This window comes from Eriocheir sinensis, chromosome 49, assembly GCF_024679095.1.
Source record: "Eriocheir sinensis breed Jianghai 21 chromosome 49, ASM2467909v1, whole genome shotgun sequence".
Taxonomy (NCBI): Eukaryota; Metazoa; Arthropoda; class Malacostraca; order Decapoda; family Varunidae; genus Eriocheir; species Eriocheir sinensis.
This window is the reverse complement of record NC_066557.1, coordinates 10569790-10595406: the sequence shown is the minus strand read 5'-3', so window position 1 is coordinate 10595406 and position 25617 is coordinate 10569790. Positions and strand designations below refer to the sequence as shown.

General features: G+C 42.2%; 2 protein-coding genes across 4 annotated transcripts in view; both read right to left on the bottom strand.

The window, feature by feature from the left end:
* LOC126981891 (transcription initiation factor TFIID subunit 4-like) overlaps positions 1-8459 on the bottom strand; it is a 36789-nt gene extending 28330 nt beyond the window's left edge. Inside the window, exons 1-2 of one of the 3 annotated variants that reach the window (XM_050833524.1) lie at positions 7254-8459; positions 903-1100 (exon numbers count right to left, since the gene is read on the bottom strand). In XM_050833524.1, the coding sequence (XP_050689481.1) occupies positions 903-1100; positions 7254-8072 (1017 nt within the window). In that variant the 5' untranslated portion in view covers positions 8073-8459. The remainder of the gene's footprint in view (positions 1-902; positions 1101-7253) is intronic. The other 2 variants (XM_050833523.1, XM_050833525.1) reach the window with 2 other exon arrangements.
* A 141-nt stretch (positions 8460-8600) lies between these two features.
* On the bottom strand, positions 8601-25078 carry LOC126981892 (nudC domain-containing protein 3-like). Its single transcript, XM_050833526.1, has 7 exons — positions 24615-25078; positions 23014-23157; positions 20024-20200; positions 18774-18906; positions 17975-18142; positions 16719-16907; positions 8601-8972 (listed from the first exon to the last, which is right to left on the bottom strand). The coding sequence occupies exons 1-7, from the start codon at positions 24737-24739 to the stop codon at positions 8856-8858; spliced, it is 1053 nt and encodes a 350-aa protein (XP_050689483.1). The 5' UTR covers positions 24740-25078; the 3' UTR covers positions 8601-8855.
* Between the last annotated feature and the right edge of the window lie 539 nt (positions 25079-25617).

The window sequence follows — 25617 nt, the reverse complement described above, 5'->3', positions numbered from 1 at the left end:
TAACTTGTGGAGACTCAGTACCCACATCTAAACTATCAAGGAACTAGAAACTATATATACCAGGGCAGAGCTAACTTGTGAGAGCTGGGATTGATAGCTTAAAATCAGTAAACTATTAAGGCACAAGAACCTCTATATACCAGGGCAGAGCTAACTTGTGAGAGCTGGGATTGATACTCTTAAAATCAGTAAACTATCAAGGAACTAGAAACTATATATACCAGGGCAGTGCTAACTTGTGAGAGCTGGGATTGATACTCTTAAAATCAGTAAACTATTAAGGCATTAGAACCTCTATATACCAGGGCAGAGCTAACTTGTGAGAGCTAGGATTGATACGCTTAAAATCAGTCAACTAAAAGGCACTAGAGAACCTTTATATACCAGGGCAGAGCTAACTTGTGAGAGCTGGGATTGATAGCTTAAAATCAGTCAGCTATTAAGGCATTAGAACCTCTATATACCAGGGCAGTGCTAACTTGTGAGAGCTGGGATTGATAGCTTAAAATCAGTAAACTATTAAGGCATTAGAACCTCTATATACCAGGGCAGTGCTAACTTGTGAGAGCTGGGATTGATAGCTTAAAATCAGTCAGCTATTAAGGCATTAGAACCTCTATATACCAGGGCAGTGCTAACTTACAAGGGCTGGAATTTGAACATGTAGGATCAAAATCAATGTCTAAACTAAGTTGGTAAGGGGCTGGAATCTATATACTTGAGGGCAGTGGTAACTTGTGAGAACTAGGATTGGTATTGTACTTAGGATTAACATCTAAACTAATAAGGCACTAGAATCTCTATACATCTATACTTATGAGAGGTGGGATTGGTACCATACTTAGGATCAACATCTAAACTAATAAGGCACTGGAATCTCTATACACCGGGCCAGTACTAACTTGTGGGGGCTGGAATCTGTACGCTGCATTGGGCGCTTGATGTAGCGTGGTGGTGGTGGTGACGGCCGCCGGGAGCTGGCCGGGTTGAGCGGACGCCGTGTTTACCCGCAACAACTGCAGCTGCCCGTTCTCCGTCTTGACGAGCAAGTGGCCCTGCGCCCCGGGGGGAAGGCCCTGCAGCGCCCCGAGGGTAATGTGCTGAAAGGGGCATAGGGTGACGTCAATCCATAATTCCAAGCACCATGTTTCTCCTTACAGCAACTTCAATACACTAAGTTACCTCAATCTTTTTCTCCCTACAGCAATTTCAAAACATTAATTTAACTCATTTTTTTTTCCTTCAGTATATAAGACCACAATTTGTATTAATTTTGCCTGTCATACTTAGGAATGAGGTCATAGAAGGTTTGAAAGTGAGATAAAAAGCAGCATCTTCAAAATAAAACATGCGAGAAGTAGTGTCCAATAGGTACGGACTAGTCTAATACTTACACATCACATTTAAAAGTCTCCACAGAATGAGATGCTAAATTTCAAACTTTACCTCACTGATCTTCAACCATTCCTCTTATATATAAACAGTTTGAAATTTAAAGTGGAGAGATTTTTAAATGATCACTGTGTAAGTACTGGACCAGTGCATGCTTGTTCAACACTTTACCAGAATATTTTAAGCCTCATTAATATTAACTTGAGTCTATGATGAATAAATTAACAAATGAAAAAGGTGTCACAGAAACTAGGATGCGTAAAGAAAGCGTTAATTGGAAGAAAGATAAACTGCTTAGAATTACACTCAAACTTAACTTTATATTCATTTACTTATGTATGTATAATTATATATTCTGCTCAAACTTTTCAACTTAAGCAGACAAAACTTTTAACTGTACCACTTAGAACACACACACACACACACACCAGAAAATGCAATCCACAAAAAAAAGGTAAATACACACACACACACACACACACATGGTTAGGTGATACACACACACAAACACAAAATAGGTAAATAAAAACACACACACACACACACACAAACAAACTACTAGGTACCGGTAAATAAACACATACACACACAAAGCACAACCAAGTAATTCACACACACACACACACATACACACACACACACACGGGGCAGGTGAGCACAGGTGTTGGGGTGCTGTCACAGATCTGTCACCTCTACATACACTGCCAGCCCAGCCCAGCCTACCCCCATGACTCTTAACACACTGATAGCAAAAGAGCAATAAATGAAAAACTAAATGGGGGTAGTGAGTATGCCTTACTGTACGGTGTTTTCATTCTACGTATATTGCTATGTGATTAAGATGAATAAATAATAATTAGAAGAAATAAGAAAACTAGATAAATAAATTGGTACGTATATTAACAGCTATACTTTTAACACTTAGAACCATGGAATAATATATATAATAGACTCAGAAAGATCAAGAAAAGTTAACAAAAAAATAAATAAACAAATAAATGATATAATAACAACAATAATCTTCCTAAACACTATTTAATCGTAGGTATTAAAAAAATAATGATAGCAATAATAAACAATTCTAATAAAGCAGCTTCCAGACTACCTATGTGAATGATAATGATAATAATAGTAACAACAATAATTTAATTAAGTCATAAAGCCACTCGCAGGCTACTTAAGTATATAAATCAGATAAAAAATTGATCTTAAGCTTCAACCACTGGGCTTTAGGTACAAGATAAGATAAAGAAGAAGTGGCCGAGTGAGAGAGTGGAGAGAGAGAGGGAGGGAAGGAAAGAGGGAAGAAGTGAATGATTGAGTGAAGGAGGGAGGGAGAGAATGAATGTAGGCAAGGGAAGAAAGGAGAAAGATTGAGAGAGTGAGTGCGTGAGTGAGTGCGAGGGAGGGAGAGAAAGAGGGAAGGAGCGAAAGGGTGTGAGCAATTGAAGAAAGGAGAAAGATTGAGAGAGTGAGTGATGGAAAGAATGAGAGTGAGATTGAGAGAGGGAAGGAGTGAGTGAGAAAGAGAGGAATAAGGGAGTGAATGAGCATTAGCAAGGGAAGAAAGGAGAAAGATAGTGTCAGTGGGTGAGCGATAGAAAAAAAAAGTGACTGTTACTGAGAGAGAGGGAGAGGGAAGAAGAGCGAGTGAGAGAGGAGTTTGAGCAAGGAAAGAAAGGACAAAGCGAGTAAATGAAGGCATGCATGAGTGATGAAAAGAATGATGGGTGAGTGCGTGAGAAAGGGGGTAAGCGGCAACTCTTGTCTGCATCATGATAGGCAGATCTTGTTTACGGAGAGAGACAAACAAAAAACGTGACTGATTAGGTACCTACTCTTATTTTTCTTCTGATGGCTCAGGAAATGCTCGGATATATTTAAGTTTAGGCGGAAAAAAAAAAAAAAAAACCTTACTTTCCTTTTCATGGCGTAGGAAATTCTCTGACATGTTTGTGTAAAGGGAGATAAAAAACTGATTACGTACTTAAAATTCCCTTTACATGGCTAAGGAAATTCTCTGACATGTTTGTGTAAAGGGAAAAAAAAAGACTGTTACATACTTTTACTTTCCTTTTTCATAGCTTGGGAAATTCTCTGACATGTTTGTGTAAAGGGAGATAAAAAACTGATTACATACTTTAAATTCCCTTTTCATGGCTAAGGAAATTCTCTGACATGTTTGTGTAAAGGGAAGGAAAAAAAAGACTGATTACATACTTTTACTTTCCTTTTTCATAGCTTGGGAAATTCTCTGACATGTTTGTGTTAAGGGAAAAAAAATTGATTACGTACCTACTTTTACTTCCCTTTTGATGGCTTAGGAAATTCTCCGCTATATTTGTGTTAAGGGAGAAAAAACATGAATGATTATGTATCAACTCTTACTTTACTTTTCATGGCTTCGGAAATTCTCTGATACGTTTGTGTTAAAGGAAAAAAACATGAATGATTACCGACTCTTACTTTCCTCTTGATAGCTAAGGAAATTCTCCGCTATATTTGTGTTAAGGGAGAAAGAAACATGAATGATTATATACCGACTCTTACTTTACTTTTCATGGCTTAAGAAATGCTCTGATATATTTAAGTTTGGACAGAAAAAAACAGCCGAGTCTTACTTCTCTTTTCATGGCTTAGAAAATTCTCCGATATATTTAAGTTTAGGCAGAAAAAAACCCCACTTGACTCTTACTCTCTTCATGGCTTAGGGAATTCTCTGGTATTCCCTTTCCCACCATGATTCCTCAGCAACAGATATAATACCTTGCTAACGATGCGCTTTTATTTGACATAGCCTAGAAGATGGTCGATAAAGGTTTTGATTCAGTTAGTGGTTTGCTAATTCTAAATGATATACGTACTCGGTTTATAGGGCAATATGAGGGAGTTAATATGGGTCTGAGAAGCCACGTTCCCATCTCACAGTTTCTTTGGAAAAATAAAAATATACGAAGATGAAAGGTTTACTCACTTTACTGTATAACAAAAATCTCACAGGTGGCACTCATTATCAAAAATACATAAGAACTTACAGAATGCAAAAATCTTAGTGGTAAATAAATGAAAAAAAAAAAGAATATATGTAGCTAAGTAAAGGAACAGGTATTTCCAGGTACGAAATTTCTAACACGATTACCTTATCTCACAAATACGAAAAAGTGCAGAAAGAGAGAGAGATAACAGATAAAAACATCAAAAAGGAAAACCTGACAGCTATGAAACAAACAAAATCAATGTCAAGATGATCCGTGTTTTCTCGGCAACAAGTAATAAAGAGGAACATTAAGGTGAGCTTTCTTAGTGACTTGTAGGTTTACGATGACAGACAGCTGAGAGGCACAGGTGTCACTGCCATCAACAGGTCATTAAATCCCTCATGCCAGGAAACAGAAGCGACCTAACATGATACTGAGAATCTGAACCCACTACCGAGGATCATGTTGTCTATACTCTCGCGCAACGGACTCATTTTTCATGGTCTCTATTTAACAGCTTACTAACTTACTTACCATCACTCACTCACTCTTTCTTTCCCCTCCTGGCTGACATTCAAACCTACTCACCTACACATAAAACCTTTTGTATAATTTGTTAGACTATTATGACAAGGTTCTGGGTGAGAATTATGTCGTCAGTAAAGTTGTGTGAGTTAACTTTTCAGAAATATTTCTTGGTTAGCTTAGGTGTCCTTGGCATCTATAATTTAGTGCCCCATGAAAACTCTTACACATGAATCATCTTTAGTATGACGTTAGATCATCATGACATGGTTTGGGTGACCTTTGGGACATCATTTTCAGCTTAGTTTTGGAGTCTCAGATACTTCAGTGCCCCCTAAAAACTTGAGGTATTTACACATGAATCACTTTTTCTGTATTTTGTTGGATTATTATGACAAGGTCTGGGGTAAGGATTATGTCGTATATGAATTTGTGCACAATATAAATTTTTAGAACTTGATATTTGCTGGTTTAGATCACAGTCATCATCGTTTAATGTCCATTTATTCCCTATGGTGGTGTTGGAGAGGACATGTGAGGCGTCTTTAAAAACGGACAATTTAGTGCCACCCAAAAACTCATAACTTATTTACGCAAGATTCACCCATAGTATAATTTGTTGGACTATTATGACAAGGCTTGGGTAATTTGGGGATAATTGTTTTAGCTTAGGTTAGCGGTCTTTTATATTTGGCGACGCATAAAAATTCAAGCCTTCCACCTTTCCCCCTTTGTTTGTTAGATAATTATGACAAAGTTTGGGTAATATTTTTCTCTCAGTCATCTAAATTAACTTCAGCCTAATAGCAACTACTCTAGAAAAGGAGGGATAGGGATGAGAGGGAGGAGGAGGAGGAGGAGGATGGGGGGATAAAAAGGCCAGCAGAACAGAACAGAAGCAAATATATGATAAAAAAAATAAGTGAAAAATTTGTAAGCTTCAGTAGTAATAAAAATAATGAAAGTAATAAAAATGAAAAATATATCAAAACCCATAGGAATAAATCAATAATGTGTAGTAATAAAATATACCTAAATCAATCAATATAAACCAATAATGAAAATAACATGACAAAAAATAATAAAATAAAAATAATAATAATCTCATGGGGGGGCAGGATTAGGGAACTCGATGGCTGGCGGAAAAAAAAAAAAAAAAAAAAAAAATCAATCATAAAATAATAAATATAGATGAATCAATTACCAATGTCAATACCTTTCCCACCTATAGTAACACCCTCTGCCCTGGGGAACTGAAGTAGGAAAAACAAAAGGTTGCGAGGGAAACTAAATACAAACAGGCCCCCTAACCCACTTGCCGGGAAAATTAATTACGGGAAAAATAATGAACGAAAATATACATAAGTCCTTACAAAAAATAGTAAAATCTAAACAAAAAATCACTACTAACTGCAGTAATAAAATCTATCACTAGCCCACCCAAACTCATGATTGAGAAAGCCTAAATGAATAAACAAATAATGATGCCTATCCTAATTGAAGATTTAATGAAAAAACGCATTAAAATCATATACTGAAAAAATAACCTCACCCTAACCAATGAAAGGCATAACAAGTGAAAAAAATATAGCCCATACTAAGAAGGGAATTAATGGAAGAAATGGAAACTAAAATCAATAACTAATCAATACTAGTAAAAATATGAGAAAAATTCAACCACTAAGTTCTACTCACCCATGAAAGGAAACACCTAAATGAAAACAATTGATACATCCCATCCCGACTGAGAATTAATGAAGAGCAAGGGACCAGCCTGTCAGTTGTGCCATTTCACAAAGGAAGGTGAACAAATAGTGCTGAGTTTTTGTTAATTTCATGTTCATTTATTATCCTATACCTGCCTTATTTACTTGGCCAGGCATTGTTACAGCTCGGACTGACAGGGAGGCTAAGTCAACTTCATACAGGTGATCACAGTGAGCCACACCTGCCTCGTTACATCTTAATCTGGGATAGTGTGCTATCTGCCCCTCACACACACACACACACACACACACAGGGGTGCTGGCTGTCCCACACAATGATGTAAACAACCTGTACAGGGAGCAATAATGAGACAAAAGTGTGTTTATTCTACATTAATGAGTGTTTGTGTGTGTGCCGTGCCCCGGGCCACAGTGCTGGCCCTGTGAGCCTGGCAGGGTGTGGTGGCCAGTGTGCAGGTGGTGCAGCAGGGATGTGTCACATCACCTCCTGCACCTCTCCCCAGCAGGCTGGCACACCCCAGCCTACTGGGCAGCACTGCTGCCTGGCACTGCCCCCTGCCAAGCCCCCAGCAGGCAGGGAGGCTGCCTGGCCCAGGGCTGTGGCACACAGCACAGGGAGGCAGGCACTCACCCCAGGCTGGCCGGGCCTGATGCCTGCGGGCAGCACCTGCGCCTGGTTGACGATCATGCGAGGGGCTATGGTGGTGCCCTGCGTGGTCTTGATGGTCTGGCCGGGCCTCATGTTGATGATCTGCATGCCCTGCGGGAGGGGCACGCCCCCGGGCTGCCCGCTGTTGGGCACGGCGGTCACCGGGCCGGGCTTGGACATGATCACCGCCGCCTGGCCTGCCGCCGTCACCACCTTGGTCAGCCCCTTCAGGGCCAGCTGGCTCTGCAGGCTGCCCTGGGGCGCCGCGCCCGTCCCCGCCCCGCTCACGCCCCCGTTCACCACCTGTGTGCCCTGGGCGCCTGTCATGGGCGTGGGGACCACCCCATACACCGGCCTGCCCCCCGCGGCGCCCTTGGTGCTGCTCCCCGCCGCCGCCGCCGTCTGCAGCCCGTGATGCTGCTGCTGCTGCAGTTGTAGTTGTGGCTGGTGCTGCTGCTGCTGCTCGCCGCCGCCTTGCAGGGCGGCGCCCCCCTGCGGCCCCCCCACAGCCCCGACACCCTGGCCGCCAGCAGCCTGCACGGCGCCCACGCCAGACAACACCACCTTCCCCCCGCTCACCGCCGGGCCTCTGACCCCTATTTTACCGCCGTTGGTTCTGCCTTCCACTAGCACCGCGGCATTGTTACTTATCCCGCCATTGGCACTGCCGTTCACTGGTTGCGTCGCCGCGGCCTTCGTTGGGGCAGCCAGCGGGGCGTCGCGGGGCCCGACAATGGCGGTGACAGCACTCGGATCAACGTCTGCACACAACACCTCGTCCAGGCTGTTACTGGCCGCCATCTTAGTGGCCCCAGCCTCGCCAGCACACTGAACTGCGCACGCGCGAGGCCCGCCGACGTCACGCTCCCGGCATGCCCCGCCGCGTTCAAACCGCCGACAGCTGCCGCGCGGCCCGCGCACCGCGCCATGGCCCGCCGCCCGCCGCCCGCACCACGGCCGCCCATCGCCCGCACGAGGCCGCCCGCCGCCTGCAAGAGACCGCCCTCGCCACCTGCTGCCCTTGCTGCCGCCGCCCAGCCGCGCACACACGGCACACGCCCGTCGCCGCCGCCGCCGCCGCCGTGCTGACGTAACAGAGTGGAGTGGTGTGCCTGGCCCTGGCCGCGCCGGGCCCCGCACAACCCGCCGCCCCGCTGACGCCGCCGCCCCGCCGCCGCCCGCTCGTCACCCCGGCGTGACACACACACGGCACGCAGCCTGAGATGTGTCTGTGTGTGTGCCGCGGACCATGCCAGCCACGCCGCCCCGCCCCGCCCCGCCCCCTCTTGCCCCGCTATCCTCGGCCACAGGAGAAAATAAAACATCACAGTTCATTCATGGGTTCATAGAAAGACTTTACACGGTACATTATACAGTCCTGCGCACATTGACCTACATCGTTACCTGCCGTACACAGGGGCTGTGCAGGGATATATATATACACGCCCCGCCATGCACCACCAGCACGGCGTCCAGTGGCCAGCCAGGGACGGACGCAACTTTTTGGCATCCTTTATTTGTTTCCACGAAGCTTTGACAACACACAGAGAGAGAGAGAGAGAGAGCAGACACGGCCCCGCCCCCTCAGCCAGCCCCGAAGCCTTGGCCGCCCACCACATTGACGGCTGAAGGGTCGAAGGGCTGCCCCAGGAACGGTGACCCCTCCGCCGTCCACGCCTGCCGCAGCACCGACTCCATGCGCTGCGGAGGAGGGAAAAGGTGAAAATAAAGGGTTTAAGGGATGACAAAGGGGAAAAATAAGAGAGAGGAGGGAGTTCGGGGATTGTAAAACAGGGGAAAATAAGAGAATAAGGGGCTCGGGGGGTGAAAATAAGGGGATAACGGGTTCGGGGGATGAAAAAATGGGGAAAATAATGAATAATGAGTTAAGGGGATGATAAATGGGGAAAATAAGAGAGTACGGGATTTGGGGATGGAAAATGGATGAAGATAAGAGGATAGATGGGTCGGGGGATGAATAAAAATGAAAATAGGAGAATATGAGGTTCGAGGGAATGAAAAAACGGGGAAAAATAAGAGAATAAGGAGTTTGAGGGATGAAAAAAGGGGAATACAAGAGAATAGGTGGTTCGAGGGGATGAAAAAAAGGGAAAATAAAGGGAATGATGGGTTCGAGGAATGAAAAAATGGGGAAAATAAATAAAATAATGGGTAATATATGTTTGTAGTGTCTTTGGCATTCACGAACACTAGATTTGTTGTTGAAGAGGGCAGATAAATTAGGAATATGGGAAAGGAGTACACTGATGAGAAAATTACTGGTTGGAAGCTGGAAACAAAGGGAGATGAATAATTAAAGGATACAAAGGAAGAAATATCAAGGTGTGAAGATCAAAGGGATACAAAGCGGAGGAGGAGGAGGAGAGGAAGAGGAGTAAGAAGGAGGAGGAGTAAGACGGAGGAAGAGAGGAAGATGAAGAAAAAAATAAATCATGAACAAACGCACAGACACACACATCAACTCATTCATTCATTCACACACACACACACACACACACACACACATCAAAGAAAACAAAACACACACACACACACGCAATAAAAAACAACAAAGAAAATACAAAATCTAATAGAGCAAGGACAGGAAATAGGGTACGAAAAATACACACACTCGTTCTCATCACGTATGTAACAGAAACACATGTATGCAAATAGAACACACAAACACACACCGTTAATTATTCATAGCACGTATATTACATACACATAGACAGACGCGCATAAGAGGCTGGGTTAGGTTGGGTCCGTGAGACATTAAACCCCCCCCTTCCTTCCTTCCCCCTCCCTCTCCCCATCTTGATCTCCCTCCCTCCCTCTCTCCTTTCCCCCTTCTCCCTTCTCCCCACATACCCTCCCTTCTTTTCCCTTCATCATTCATCTATCTCCATTACCTATTATTTTTTTTACCTATTCCTCTTCGTCTTCCTCTTCCCCTTCATCCTCGTCCTTACCCCATCTCCCTCCCACCTTTCCCCTTTCTCCCCATATACTCTCCCCACTTTCCCCTTAACTTTCATCTTCTATCTCCATTATATTTTTTTTCTTTGATCATTTTCTCCCCTTTCTTCCTCTCTCTCTCTTCCCCTTCTTCCCCATATGCCCCTATCCCTGTATACCTTCCCTTCTTCATTCCCCTTCCCATTCATTATTCATCCCCATTGTTTTTTTTTATTGTTTTCTTGTTCCTCTTCTCCCTCCTCCCCTCTTCCTCCCCATCTCCCACCCGCCTTTCCTCCTCCTCCCACCTCGTACCCCAAGCCCTTTACCCTCCCTTCTTTCCCTTCCCCATTCATTACCTATCTCCATTATTCATTTTGTTACGTTTTTTCTTTGTTCCTTTTTCTTTATCGCTCAATTCCTCTTTTTCCCTTCTCCCCTACATCACCCCAGCCAATATTTCCCTCCTCCTTTCCTCTGTTTATCTCCCCATTTATTATTTATCCCCATTATTCATTTTTTTACGTTTGTTTCTTCGTTCCTCTTCCTCTGTCTCCCTTCCCCATTCCTCCCTTCTCCCCACATCTCCCCAAAAGTTCACTCTACTCCCTTCTTTGCTCGATTATTCTCCCTATTTATCTTTTACTTCTATTATACTTTTCATTTTTTTTCCTTTGTCCCTCTTCCTCTGTCTCTCCTCCCCAAACTGCACCTTCCTCCCTTCTTCTATTATTCTCTCCATTCATCATCTATTTCCATTACTATTTTCTTTTTTTTTTCCTTATTCCTCTTTCTCCCTTCTCCCCAGCACTTCACTCCCTTTCCTTTTATCCTTCTTAACCTCCCTCTTCACTATCTCATTCCCATTAAACTCCTTTCTCATACTAATCCTCATCCTATTTCTCCTCCCCTTCCTCTATTCTCCCCTTATCACCCACAAATCCTACTCCCGAGTCTAATCTCTTAATCTTATTTTTTATTTTTTATTCCCCTTTTCTCTCCCCTCAGTATCTTCTCCCCATGTAAGAGGGGAAGATGGAAGGGGAAGGGAGGTAAAAGGGAGGAGGGGGATGAATAAGGTATTAATGTAGGAGGAGAAGAAAAAAATCACCTTCCTACAAATATTTTTCCATACTTTCTCTCCCTTTATTCCTCCTCTTCCTTTTTTTTTTCCTCATTACAAACTTTCCCGTCATTCTCTCCCTTCCTTTCAATTAACTTTTACCTCAGTCTTCTACTTCTCCTAAGCTCCCTTCCCCATTAACTCCCTATTCATTACACTGTTACACCTCTCTCTCCCTTTCTCCCTTTTAATATCACTTAATTACTCCCTTCCCCCTTTTTTTCCGGTATCTGATGTAAGCTCCTCCCTTCGTACCTCACCTTTCGCCCTTCCTTCCCCTCTCTCCCTTTTTACCTTCCTTCAGTCTGACCTAATGCCTCTCCCTTCCCCTTTCATCTTCCTCTTCTACCTTACCTATCCCCCTCCTTTCCCCTCTCTCTCTCTCTCTCCCTTTTTACCCAATTCAATCCCTCCCTTTTCAATCTGACATAATGGCTCTCCCTTCCCCTTCCTTCTTTTCCTCCTACATTCCAACCTTACCCATTCCCTCCCTTCCTCTCTCCCTTTAACCTCCCTCCTCTGCTCTCTTCAACCTGACCTAATGCCCCTCCCTTTCCCTTCCATCTTCCCCTCCTACATTCCTCTCTTACCCATCCCCTTCCCTTTCCTTCTTTTCCTCCTACATTCCTACCTTACCCATCCCCTCCCTTCCTCTCTCCGTTTAACCTTCCTCCTCTGCTCTCTTCACCCTGACCTAATGCCCCTCCCTTCCTCTTCCATCTTCCCCTCCTACACTCCTCTCTTACCCATCCCCTCCCTTCCTCCTCTTCTCCCTTGCTACCTCACCCATCCCTCTCCTCCCTTCCCCTCTCTTTTTCCCACCTCCTCCCTCTCTACCTCACTCCCAGCTTCTCCCTTCACCCTAATCCCCTTACCGGCCCACCCTTTTCATGGAGAGAGGGAGGGAGGGAGGGAAAAGGGAGGATCATTTTCATTGAGTATTGTGAATGGAAGGGATATCATGGTTTTTTTTCCCCTGTGTACCCTAACTCCACCTGTTCCTGTTTACCTGAGATTTCACCTTGTATACCTCCCTCTGGGCTACCTGGCTGCCCTAATTGTCTGTCCCTAGAGTATACACCTGAGCTGGGGAGAAAACTAAACATGAAAAAAATATAATGGAGATAAATGATGAATGACGAAGAGGAGAGAAGAGAGGATACAGGACTTGGTGTATGTGATGTGAAGTTCTGAGGTGATGTGAGGAGAAGGAAGAAAGGGGAAGAGGGAGAAAGAGGAAGAGGACCAAGAAAAGAAAAAAACGAGAAAATATATATAATGCATTGTGGGGGGTGAATAAAAAATGGAAGTATAAAAGAAATAAATATAATAAGAAAATGGATTAAGTGGTGGAAAAATAATAGGAAAAATGTATATGATAGGTCTGATATTATGAGAGAGAGAGAGAGAGAGAGAGAGAGAGAGAGAGAGAGAGAGAGAGAGAGAGAGAGAGAGAGAGAGAGAGAGAGAGAGAGAGAGAGAGAGAGAGAGAGAGAGAGAGAGAGAGAGAGAGAGAGAGAGAGAGAGAGAGAATAAGAATGACTGCAAACTTCTTAGTATACGGTAAAAAAAAGGATGATTGTGGATTTCTTAGTATATAATAAGGAAAAAAAAAAAATATACTGACTCACTAACTTACTAACTGAGTGACTGACCAACTGACTGATTACTGACTGATTGACTGAGTGGCTGGGTGCAAGTGAAAGCCTTTAGCACTGAGTAAGCAGTAACCATGATTGCTCTGGCCAGCTGTGACAGGTAGGCAATAAATAGGCAAACATATTCTTGAGTGTGGGAGAAAATTCAATGGAGTGTGCAGGGAGGGAAGGTAAATAAACGCTTTAATATCCCTTGGAAAGTAAACATGATAGTGGACTTACATAGATTTACATAGAGGTTCAGGGGAGGGCAAGTGTTAGTTCATTGATATTTGTAAACATAAACATGAATCAGCTGGCAATTTGAGAAGGTAAACAAGGGATTTCTAGTGAGTATGCAAGATGAAGCAACTGTTAATAGTGGAAGTATATGCTGTGAATGGATCTTTTTAGCTGTTATGTGTTGGGATGGAATGAAGAAGCATAAACATATAAACATGACTTAGTTAGCAATATGAGAAGGTAAACAAAAGATTTCAAGTGAGTATGCAAGATGAAGCAACTGTTAATAATGGATGTATATGCTGTGAATGGATCTTTTTAGCTGTTATGTGTTGGGATGGAATGAAGAAGCATAAACATATAAACATGACTTAGTTAGCAATATGAGAAGGTAAACAAAAGATTTCAAGTGAGTATGCAAGATGAAGCAACTGTTAATAATGGATGTATATGCTGTGAATGGATCTTTTTAGCTGTTATGTGTTGGGATGGAATGAAAAAGCATAAACATAACAAGATAAACATATAAACATGAATTAGTTAGAAATTTGAGAAGGTAAACAAAAGATTTCTAGTGAGTTTGCAAGATGAGGCAACTGTTAATAATGGAAGTATATGCTGTGAATGGATCTTTTTAGCTGTTATGTGTTGGGATGGAATGAAAAAGCATAAACATAACAAGATAAGAATATAAACATTAATTAGTTAGCAATTTGAGAAGGTAAACAAAAGATTTCTAGTGAGTTTGCAAGATGAAGCAACTGTTAATAATGGAAGTATATGCTGTGAATGGATCTTTTTAGCTGTTATGTGTTGGGATGGAATGGAGCAGCATAAACATAACAAGATAAGAATATAAACATTAATTAGTTAGCAATATGAGAAGATAAACAAGTGTGAGGTAGCAAGTAATGGCAAATATAAAAGATAACACAACTGATTATAATGGAGATATATGCTTTAAATATTTTCTTCATGGTGTAGTTGTTGAGTTGGGCTTAAGATGAAAGAACGAAAGGAGAAGCATAATTGACAAAAGTAAAGAGTGCCCAAAAGAGAGGTCAATTTCAATGCATACCCAATCTCACTATATGTTCTACGGTACCTTTCACTCTTACTCACTCTCATACCCTTTGCAAACTTAAAACTGCATATCCAAGCCACAATAAGTTCTACCCTTCACCCATACTCACTCTCATACCCTTTGCAAACTTAAAACTACATATCCAAGCCACTATAAGTTCTACCCTTTATCCATACTCACTCTCATACCCTTTGCAAACTTAAAACTGCATATCCAAGCCACAATAAGTTCTACCCTTTATCCATACTCACTCTCATACCCTTTGCAAACTTAAAACTACATATCCAAGCCACTATAAGTTCTACCCTTTATCCATACTCACTCTCATACCCTTTGCAAACTTAAAACTACATATCCAAGCCACTATAAGTTCTACCCTTTATCCATACTTAATCTCATACCCTTTGCAAACTTAAAACTGCATATCCAAGCCACTATAAGTTCTACCCTTTATCCATACTTAATCTCATACCCTTTGCAAACTTAAAACTGCATATCCAAGCCACTATAAGTTCTACCCTTTATCCATACTACCTCTCATACCCTTTGCAAACTTAAAACTACATATCCAATCCACTATAAGTTCTACCCTTTATCCATACTTAATCTCATACCCTTTGCAAACTTAAAACTGCATATCCAAGCCACTATAAGTTCTACCCTTTATCCATACTACCTCTCATACCCTTTGCAAACTTAAAACTACATATCCAAGCCACTACAAGTTCTACCCTTTATCCATACTTAATCTCATACCCTTTGCAAACTTAAAACTGCATATCCAAGCCACTATAAGTTCTACCCTTCACCCATACTCACTCTCATACCCTTTGCAAACTTAAAACTGCATATCCAAGCCACTATAAGTTCTACCCTTTATCCATACTCCCATACCCTTTGCAAACTTAAAACTGCATATCCAAGCCACTATAAGTTCTACCCTTAACCCATACTCACTCTCATACCCTTTGCAAACTTAAAACTGCATATCCAAGCCACTATAAGTTCTACCCTTTATCCATACTCAATCTCATACCCTTTGCAAACTTAAAACTGCATATCCAAGCCACTATAAGTTCTACCCTTTATCCATACTCCCATACCCTTTGCTCAAACATCATTCTGCCTTTCCACTTCACATGCAAACCACCTCTGTATCAAACTCCATCCATAGTCACTCTCACGCATTTTTCACAACTTTATAACTCTGTATTCTCACTGGAACTACATTAATATATTAGCCTTCACTTATTCCACTACTTCTCACGTCTTCTATCAATGCTTTTAAACTAGTGTGATCTGTTCTTTTAATTTTCATTTTTTCTACCTTATTTCCTTGGTCAGTTTGTTACCCTGTTCTTCTTCCTTCAATATTACACATAACCCTTCTTCTATATCATTCGGTACTACATTATCTTACTAACAAAGTCGATTTCTCAACTGACGCTATTTCCTGCCCAGCTATCAATATTTCAACATTTTTTATTTACAACTTAACTTACAACTATTTCCTGCCCATCTATCTGTCTTTCTGCATTTTTTTTCCTCTTTTTATCCTTCTACACATACTCCATTCCTAACTTCATCAACATTAGCACTTTTTTATTTATTTATTTATTTATTTATTTTGCTACTTTCCCTTCTGCTTCTCCTTTTCCCTTTTCTCTCCCTCTCAATCTCTCAACATCAGGGCCGACCCAAGCCTCCATGGGGCCCTAAGCGAAATTGTATTTGGGGGCCCCCTAAGTAAATAAACAGGTAGACAATGTTCTTACTGTAAATGTGTCATGTTTAATATATTTTTTATTGCTCTTGGGGGCCCCCTTGTGGCCTCGGGGCCCTAAGCCACCGCTTACTTCGCTTATGCGTCGGGCCGGCCCTGCTCAACATGCCCTTTTTTTCCCATCTACACACCCTTTTTTATCCTGCCTCCCTTAAACAACACATTCTCCTTTCTCTTGCTTCTTCTCCCTCTTCTCTTCAACACACCCTTCTTTCCCCTTACACACTCTTCCTCTCATACCTCTACATCTCCTCCCTTCTTCCCCTTCATTCTTTCTCTCTTCCTCCCCACAGAACCCTCTCTTTTTTTCTCTCAATTTATTCCTCCTTTCCATCCTCTATTTCTCCCTTCTTCCCCTCATTCTTTTCCTCTTCCTCTACACAGAAACCCTCTTTTTTTTTCCCCTCAATTCACTCCGCCTTTCCACTCCTTTCCATCCTCCACATCCCCTCCCTCCTTCCTTTCATTCCTTCTCTCTTCCTCTCTGCAGAATCCCTCCCTTCTTTCCCTCCATATCCCCTCTTCCTCTCCATGGTAACCCTCCCTTCTCCTCCATTCACTCCTCATCCCATCTCCACATCCCTTCCTTGCTTCCCATTCTCCTTCCCCCCTTCCTCACCAGCTGGTCTGACGTTGGCCTGCCCTGGTCTGCCTGCCACTTGTTCCAGACCAGCTCCTGTATCTTGCTGCGCTCCTCCTCCGGCAGCGACCCGTAGTCCCTCTCGGCATTGATCTCGGCCAGGTCTATGGGGGCGTGGCGGGTGAGCAGCCTGTCCCACCACCGCTCCTCGCACTTCTCGAGGTTGATCTGGGGGTGTGGGGGTATGTAGGTTAGGTTAGGGTTTTTCTTTTTTACAGTAGAGGGAACAGTTCAAGCGCAAAAAAAGGAAACAATGATGAAAAAAAAAGCCCGCCACTCACTGCTCCTATAAAAGAATCAGAGGAGTGTCTGAAAGATAGGTCAGTTTCGGGAGGAGAGGTGTCCTGATACGCTTTCAATGGTTTATATCAGCTGACGTTATACTCTAGTTAGGCAAGGGTGTGGGTGAAGTTGTGTGGGCTTTCAACATCAGGAGCCTTGCATTTCTTAAGGTTGATCTGGGGGTGTGAGTGTGCGTAGGTTAGGTTAGGTTAGGTTAGGTTAGTTAGGTTAGATTGTGTGTGAAATTATGTAGACTTTAGCATCAGGAAAAAAATGCTATACTAAAGAAAGCAAATGAATGAGCTTCTTTATATATTCTTGATTCAGGTTGATGATGAATCTAAAACCTATCAAATTAAGACAAAAAGGTTAAGTTAGTTAGGTCAGGTCATGGGTGAAGTTGTGGACTTTTTAGCATCAAAAGAAATAAAGATATACAAATGAAAAAGAATGAATGGATGAGCTTCTTATGAGTTATAGGTTAACAAAATTATCTAAAATCTAATAAATCATGAAAAAAAGAAATGGGTGTTTGTTATTGTGTTTTGTGTTGTGACTGTTTTTATTATCTGTCATTGTGTTGCATTTACTGTGAGGGAAGTTTATTGAAGGAAATCCCGCTATCTATAAATGCCTGTACCATAAGAAATTAATGTGTTGCTGTCATTGTTTTGAAAGTGATGCCGTTAGAGAGCTAGATGTCTTAATTAAAATCAGTTTCACTACCTAAAATTATCCTCATTATTTCTGTTACACCTGTTCTATGACCTATCACCTATTACTTATTTCTTTAGTTAGAGAAAAAAAGAATGAATCAAGCAAACAGAATGAGATGATTTAGATTAACAATAAAATCTATTAAATCATAAAAGAGCAAGTAGAGAGAGCGAGACAGAGAGAGAAAAAGCAGGCAAACAACAGAGCAAGACCAAGAGAGACCCGCCCCAGCTCACCGTGACATATTCCGCCGGCGCCAGAGACCAGAGGCACTCCTCCGCCCGGACGGGGTGTGGCAGGGTGCCGTCTACCAGGGTGTGCCAGGCCGGCCCTGCCCCTGCGCCCCCTGCTGCCCCGCCCTGCACCTCCACTGCCAGGCTGGTTTGTCGCACTGTTACTTTGACCTGCGGTAAGGATGGGTTTGTTATGTTATTATTATTATTATTATTATTATTATTATTATTATTATCATCAGTTCCTAGTACAGATATGCACCTCACCACTATCCTCTCTGCCCCCTTCATGCCATTCCCCATCCCCTTTTGTCTATTTCTAGCATTCCCCAACCCTCCCCCACTTGTCTTTTGACTGCGGATTTCCTACAGTCAGACATCACCAAGCTACAGGAATGGAACAAAAAGTGGCTGCTACAATTCAATGAAGAAAAATGTACAGTCCTGCACCTTGGGAGGGGATATCCAGCATACCAGTATACCACATGGGAAACACTCCTTTACCCACCACAGGGGCAGAGAAAGACCTGGGACTATATGTTACCAAGCTACCAGTGAAGGCCAAATCATTGCCAATCGCAGCGGATGGGTTAAGTGTAGCCTTGTAGTAGTTCTTTGGATTTACTGTCTGTATATTTTCAGCCTAATAGCTTCCGGAACTTAATAAACCTGTTAGTATTATCATTACTATTATTAATGGGCTGGGACTGACCATCAGGCCTCACCAAGAAAGCCTACCAGCACCATAAGCAGGATATAATAAAAAAAAATAATAAACACCCTTCACCCTTTCCCCTCTCACCTGCTTGCCGCGGGACACCCCAGGGGGCACCACCACCCGCACTTCTAGGTCATCTATGCCCTGTGTCCACGCCAGGCCCTCCAGAGCCGCCCCATTCGTTGTGTCCAGGCCCCCACACCTGCCTCCCTCACCCCTGTAAGATAAAATGGTTGTTAATGACGGTTACTGGATCATCTCTAACCATAATACTCCTCTCAGCTCATCCAAGTGTTGTTCAGCTCATTAATGCAAAAGTTATCCAGTATCCTCACTCATTCATCACTTCCTTCTGTATTTCACCCTCCATGCTGTTTATTAATGGGCACTTTCTCTTCAATGCAAAAGCTGTCAGAGCAGGGCCAGACATCACTACACACTTGAGGATCTTGTCTGTCTGTGGTTAAGTCTTCTGCAGTGCCCCAGGTCCTGGCTTCCACTTGAGCGTGTAAAAGGCTTGTCTGGGTACTTTCTGGTCAGCAACAAGGTGTATCACAGATATCCCCATATTCTAACAGCATTAAGCAGTGGGTATTCTTCTCTGTGGACAGCTTGTTTCAACCCATTCTGTGTGGCAGAACTGGAGTTATAAGCATTCAATGTGTGTTGTTTGGGCAAAAATGGCGGCCTGACGAGAGGCAAGTACAACAACCTCTTTCACCAAGTTCAAGGCAGTTCAAGGCAAGGCATCACTACACAAGACATACCAACCTCTGCATACTTGTCGCTGAGTAATGCAAAAAAATAGTTGACATGGATGGCCATGTCAACTTATCTTTTGTACTAAATCTGTAAACCTTTTGGGGGGGACATTGTACTACAGCTACATTTAAGAGAGGAATAAAATATAATGCTTCAAACTTATATGGGTATTCAAAGTGCCACAAGTACCTACCTGTGTATACATGTTTTTGTGAGAACACCGAAATATATCTTTGACTTCTTTTAACAGAGAGAAGTGGCAGTCCTAGGGATAAACAAACAGGGAAAAAGGCTTATGACATACTAATTCTACTAAAAGGAGAAATGAGTTGAAATACAAGTAAAAGAAAATCACCAACAAAACATTCATTCTCATTCTCTTTTCTTTAAATGGAGAAAGGAGACGGTTCAGAGGGTAATCAAACAGGGGAAAAAGGGTCACACAATACTAATACAAAAAGGATAAAAGAGTTGAAAGGTGAGCAAAAATAAGTTAGCTTGTCAAACACACCCAACAAAACACTCATTCCAACAAACTCAAACACAAATATCACAAACTAACAAACACCTACTTTCTCTGGGCAGCAGTGGATGAGCTGGGTTTATTAGTGTTTCCCTTCCACCTGCTTCCTTCTTCCACCTCTATTGCCTGCATCTTCTCATTGGCCTCCTCCACCCCATCTGTCTCTACTGTATTGGTGCTGACAACCTCCTCCTCGACCACAGCTGCCGGGACACCATCGCACGCCCTGAAAATGAGTGGTAGGGATGAAATAGGAGGGAGAGAATGAGGTCAAAGAGAGACAAAGGAGATAGGAAATGTAGCAAAGAAGAGGGAGGAGGAGGTGAAGGAGGGAGAATATGATAAAGGAGAAAGGGGATGTGGGGAAGTAGAGGGTAAGGGAGGTGAAGGAAAGAGTGTGGTGAAGGAGAGACAATAATGAGGTAAAGGAGAGAGAATAAGATGGAGAAAATGAGTGAGGGAACATTAGGTGAAGGAGAGTGAAAGTGTTATGAATGAATTAGGTGGAGGAGAAAGAGAATAAGTGAGAGAGAGAGAGAGAGAGAGAGAGAGAGAGAGAGAGAGAGAGAGAGAGAGAGAGAGAGAGAGAGAGAGAGAGAGATTTACATAGATTTACATAGAAAATCAGACCACACAGACCCCATGGTCCAGACTTGGTGGTCTGTCCTTAAACCTAAGTGATTTTACATTAATCAGAAGACTCCAAACGTTGCATTTCTACTCTAGTTGATATTAAGTTGAAGGAAGTGACGGTTAGCTTATTTTTGAAGGAGTCAATCGTGTTACACTGGACCACTGACGGTGGGAGCTTATTCCATTCTCGCTTTTCTAGCGTTGGTGAAAGAAAATTTGGTGCAGTCTGAATTTACTTGTCTACATCTGAGTTTTACGCCATTGTTCCTCGTGCGCAAAGTGTCATCGATCATAAACAATGTTGATCTGTCTACATTCGTGAAACCATTAAGTATTTTAAAACATTCGATCAGTTTTCCTCGGAGGCGACGTTTCTCAAGAGAGAACATGTTAAGGGTAGAAAGCCTTTCTTAGTAGGATTTGTTTCTCAAGGAAGGGATAATTTTCGTTGCTTGACGCTGAACACCTTCTAATTTAGCAATATCCTTTGCATGGTGGGGAGACCAAAACTGCACCGCATATTCCAAGTGGGGTCTGACTAAACTGTTGTAGAGCGGAGTATTACATCTTTATTCTTAAATAAAAGTTTCTTTTAATGAAGCCCAACATTCTGTTCGCTTTATTTGCTGCATCGATGCATTGCTGTGAGAATTTGAGGTTTGACGATTTTGACCCCAAGTCCTTGGCGCATTGAACGCTTTTGAGTTTAACGCGCATTTTAATCAAACTTTTTATTCCTCGTTCCAACTTGAAGGACCTGGCACTTGTCTCGTTAAAGGCATCTCCCATCTATCCCACCAAGCTGAAATTTTGTGCAAATCCTCTTGGAGGCTTTGCCTGTCTTCGTCAGTGAGAACCGAGTTGCCAATCTTTGTGTCGTCTGCAAATTTACTAATGCGGTTATTGAGTCCAACATCCACGTCGTTGATGTAAATAATGAAGAGCACTGGGCCAAGAACCGAGCCCTGAGGGACGCCACTAGTGACAGGCGCCCACTCTGAGTTAAATCCGTCAATCACTACTCTTTGTTGTCTGTTGCTCAACCAATTCGCGATCCATTGGTTTACCTGACCGTCAATACCTATTTGTTTTAATTTGTAAAGTAATTTATGATGCGGGACTTTATCAAAAGATTTCTGGAAATCAAGATAGACTACGTCCAGAGATTTGGTTACGTCATAAAAATTGAAGAGGTCGTTATAAAGGTTAATAGATTTGATAGGCAGGATCTTTTGTTTGGAAGCCATGTTGTGAGTCCCCAATTAATGAGTGGCTTTCAAGGTAACTCACAATTTGTCTCTAATTATGCCCTCAAGTAGCTTACCTACAACCGAAGTTAGACTAATGGGCCTGTAATTACCTGGTACTTTTTGTCTCCTTTCTTAAAAATCGGTGTCACGTTAGCCTTTTTCCAATCTGAAGGGACAATGCCTTGTCGCAAGGACATATTGAATACGGTTGTGAGGGAGGAGAGTATTTCACTCTTTGTTTCTTTCAGCAGAGTTGGATATACTTTATCAGGTCCAGGACTTTTATTTGTTTTAAGTGATTTGAGGGCTTTTAGGACTTCATCGGGTTTTATTTCAAAGTTAGACAATGCATGCTCGGATTTACATTAGTACTGGTGTTGGTGGTGGTGGTGGGAGGACTGTTATTATTAAACACCGAGGAAAAGTAATTATTTAATAGGTTTGCAACGTGTTGGCTGTCAGTCACTAGTGCACCGTCGCTGTTTATTAAAGGTCCAATTCCACTTCTGATCGCCTTTCTGTTGTTTATGTAACTGAAGAAGGATTTCGGATTATTTTTACAGTTGGCTGCAATATTTTCTTCATATCTACGCTTTGCCTGATGCACTAATCTTTTTACTCGTCGCCTTGCATCATTGTAAAGTCTAATGTTTTCGGGCGTGCTTTGGTCTTTCTTTAACCTGTAAGACAATTTTCTCTCCTTGACTGAGTGTTTAATTTCGCTATTAAACCAAGGTGGACTTTTATTAGTGTTAATTAAGCTTCTCGCACAAGGGGACAAATGTGTCCTGCTGAGTAAGTGATTTTAAAGTTTAGCCAGGCGTCCTCTGCATTGCCGTCATCTGATAGTTTCATATCTATTAGAGAGAGAGAGAGAGAGAGAGAGAGAGAGAGAGAGAAAATAACTGTAGGAACATCAAGTGAACGGAAGAGAGAATCAGGTGAAGGAGACCGAACATAAAAGCTTCCATTTACAGCAAAGGAGAGAGCTCAAGGAAAAGAAAATCTAATAGTAAAAAAAGCCATTATTTACTGTTCCTTAAAATTCCTAAATCGCCAGAGAAAATTAATAAAAATATACTTGCAGGTAAAAATAGGTTATACACCCACATCCTCACCCCAAGACAGTTACACCCACAGCCGCACCCTTGCCCACCTCATCCTGGCCAGCCGCAGCTCCTCCTCTTTGGCTGTGTGTTCATCCCTGTACCGTTGACGCCACCGACAGAAGGACTGGCTGACGAGGTGCTCACCGGATATGTGCCCGCCACCACCGCTGCTGTCGCCATATACTTCCTCTCTGTGGATAATGAGGTAGCTTAGGTTTTTTTTTTTCTATGATATTGGAAGAAACTTTAGGGAAAAAATAGTATGTAAATAAAATAAATAAGCCTGTTAATCACTGTTCCTGAAGAAAGAAGATAGCTATGCCTTTAAAGTGTGCTGGAAAATGAAAAAGGTATGGTAAAAAAATACTGAATAAAGGACATAGACAACACCAGTTAGATAGATAGAGAAAAGAGGGGCAAGGGAATAAGGGATGAAAGATGAAAGAAAATGCTTAATAGTTAGCATGAAAGGAAGTATTAAAGACTGCTGGAAATAAAAATGAGGTACAAATAACTGGGTAAGGACATGAAAAACACCAGGTAAAAAGGAACATAGGAATAAAAGTAAAGTATTAAGAAATGCTGGGAATAAAGACCAAGGTAAAGACTGGAAAAAGAATGACATGCAGGTAAAACCAAATGGAGAAGTGATGAAATAGAAAATTATAAAAGAACATATCTCATTAGACTAAACTGGAGCTTATGATGAGGTAGTCCAGTTTAAGAGGTAATGGGGAAGTGAGGAAATAAGTAATAGGTGATAGATAACAGAACTGGTGTAACAGGAATAATGAGAAGGATAATTTTAGCTAGTGAAACTGATTTTAATTAAGACATCTAGCTCTCTAACAGCATCACTTTCAAAACAATGAGAGCAACACAGTAATTTCTTATGGTACAGGCAATTCTAGATAGCGGGACTTCCTTCAATAATCTTCCCTCACAGTAATAGCAACACAAACAATGACAGATAACAAAAACACAGCCACAACACACAAAACACAATCACAAACACCCATTTCTTTACACAGGCAATTCTAGATAATGGGACAGCCTTCAATAACCTTCTCTCACAATAACAAGATCACAAACAATAACAGACAAGAGAAACACAACCACAACAAACAAACAAGCACAAACAACAGAAACACAACCAGAACAAACAACAGAAACACAGCCACAAACATTAGCAGCAACACAAAACACAATAATAACAAACACCCATTTCTTTACACAGGCAATTCTAGATAATGGGACAGCCTTCAATAACCTTCTCTTACAATAACGAGATCACAAACAATAACAAAAAAACACAAACACAAACAACAGAAACACAGCAAACAAACATTAGCAGCAACACAAACTGACAGACAACAGGAACAACCCAACAAACAGAAACACACCCGAGACAAACAATGACAGCAACACAAACAATAACAAAAACGCAACCAAAACAAACACAAACGTAAACAATAACAAACAAACAACAGAACCACAATGATTTCTTACGGACATACAATTAAAGACACCTTGACAGCCTTCAACAAACCTACCCAGCTATCTAACACCATCACTCTCATATCAACAACAGCCACAACAAACAATAACAAACAACAAACACAAACGTAAACAAACAGCCATTCCTTACGGGCTGTGGCGGGCGAGGAAGCCGAAGATGGAGTTGAGGAAGTCCGCCACATTATTCCCCTCCTGCGCCATTATCTCAGCGAGGAGGGCGTCGTGGCGGGCCCCAGGGGAAGCACCGGGGCCCATACTGAAGGTGGAGAACCCTAATGGGGGAGGAGAAGTGAAGGGGAGGCTGGAAATGGGTAAAAAGTGATGGGTGTTCTCCTCTCTCGTCCCTTCAGCTCAGTCCCCCTTGTGATTTGCCTCTTCTGTCTTCTGAACGGGGTTGCTTTTCAGTGAGGATTGGCTATTTTTATAAGAATAAGTGTAATAGTGGAAAACAAATAGAATGACAGAAAAGGGAAATGCAACGGGACCCATGCTGGAGGTGGGGAGCCCTAACGGAGGAGAGGAGGTGAAGGGGAGGATGGAAATGGGTGAAAAGTGATGGGTCTTCTCCTCTCTCGTCCCTTCAGCTCAGTCTCCCCTTGATTGGACTCCTCTGACTTCTAAACCGAATGCTCATCTTTGTTGATTTATACCACAAATAGCTCGCTGTCATGTGAGTAAGGACACCCTAACCTTGCCCAACTGTATGACCAAAGAGTCACTATATTCGCGTACTGCGCAGTAAATTCCTATATACTTACTCACTCTTGAGACATATCATAAAACAAAGTGAGCTCTGTCTGTGTTGATTTCTGCTATACATTAACATCTATCCTACTTTTTGTTAGGTATGGTATATGTCTTTAATCATGTATAATCACACTCTGTCCTGCCTGGGGGTTGGGATGGCATGTTCCTCCCTTCTCCCTTGTTGTTTACCTGCAACAATAAACTATCAATCAATCAATCAATCAGTCCAATCATAAACGCTTCCTTACTAATGAGATATTCTAACAGGGCGAAGTCTTTCTCTTCTGATTTATACCATACATTAATTCCTGGGTATCATGTGTGGGAAGAGCCATATATTTCTCTCCCTACGTCCACACCTCATATAACCACATTTAGGCCTACAT